This window comes from Oxyura jamaicensis, unplaced genomic scaffold, assembly GCF_011077185.1.
Source record: "Oxyura jamaicensis isolate SHBP4307 breed ruddy duck unplaced genomic scaffold, BPBGC_Ojam_1.0 oxyUn_random_OJ72615, whole genome shotgun sequence".
Taxonomy (NCBI): Eukaryota; Metazoa; Chordata; class Aves; order Anseriformes; family Anatidae; genus Oxyura; species Oxyura jamaicensis.
Genome location: NW_023311146.1, coordinates 1 through 918, shown reverse-complemented (window position 1 = coordinate 918; position 918 = coordinate 1). Strand labels below are relative to the sequence as shown.

Here is a 918-nt window from a genome sequence, read left to right as displayed (position 1 = left end):
CCCCCCCCCCCCCCCCCCCCCCGCACCCAAGGGTGCCGGCCCAACCCTGGGCACAGTCCGTTCGTTGTCCTTGCACTGCCCATGGCGATGACGTTGGATCCCGGGAAAGAAGAAAACAGGGAGGAGGAGGAAGGAGAGGAGGAGGAGGAGGAGGAGGAGGCGAAGGGTGTGCACCAGGTGGTGCAGGGTGGGATGAGGGCTCAGAACCCCGATGCCGCCGCCAGGGATGTGGGCGCTGGGGGTGCTGGGGCTGGCGCTGAGCTGCCGGGGCGCAGGTAGGACGCGGGGTGCCAGGGCGGGGAGGAGGCTGCAGACCCCCCTGGGGCCGTGCCCACCCCGGTGTCCGTGTGTCCGGGGCAGGTGCTTTCGTCATGCACGTGGCCAGCTCCTGCCCGCTGGCGGCCAACGGCTCCGAGCAGGGCTTCAACTTCACCCTGGCCTTCAACAAGATCCAGCTGGTGTGCTACGAGCCCCACGTTCGCTTGTTCTACCCGTGCCACAGGGGGCTGCTGCAAGGCGTCGCCACTGTCCTGGCCGTCCTCCTCAACAACAGCTCCTGGGCGCAGCGCGCCGAGGCTCGGCGCCAGGCCTGCCGCGACCTGGCCCCCCGCTACTGGGCTCAGACGGCGCTGCGGCGGAGTGAGCCCCGGGGCGCGGCGCACGGGGACGGCGCACGGGGCGATGCGGAGCGGCGTTGCACGGGGCGGGACGCTGCACGGTGGCGTTGCGCGGGGCGATGCGGGGCGATGTTGGGTGATGGGGTGCAGCACGGGGTTGTCATTGAGGTGGTTGCACGGGGACGTTGCGTGGGGCACTGCACGGGCAAGTTGCATGGGGACATTGCACAGTGAATGCACGGGGACGTTGCACGGGGACGTTGCACGGGGACGTTGCAGGGGAACATTGCACGGGGACATT

At 70.0% G+C, this 918-nt stretch overlaps 1 protein-coding gene across 1 annotated transcript; it reads left to right on the top strand.

Annotated features, from left to right (window-relative positions):
- Positions 1-13: 13 nt before the first annotated feature.
- LOC118159899 (HLA class II histocompatibility antigen, DM beta chain-like) lies at positions 14-913 on the top strand (the record flags this gene model as incomplete). Its single annotated transcript, XM_035314429.1, has 3 exons — positions 14-275; positions 361-681; positions 860-913. Coding segments are annotated over exons 1-3 (439 nt in total), but the record flags the coding sequence as incomplete, so codon positions are not given.
- Positions 914-918: the final 5 nt, after the last annotated feature.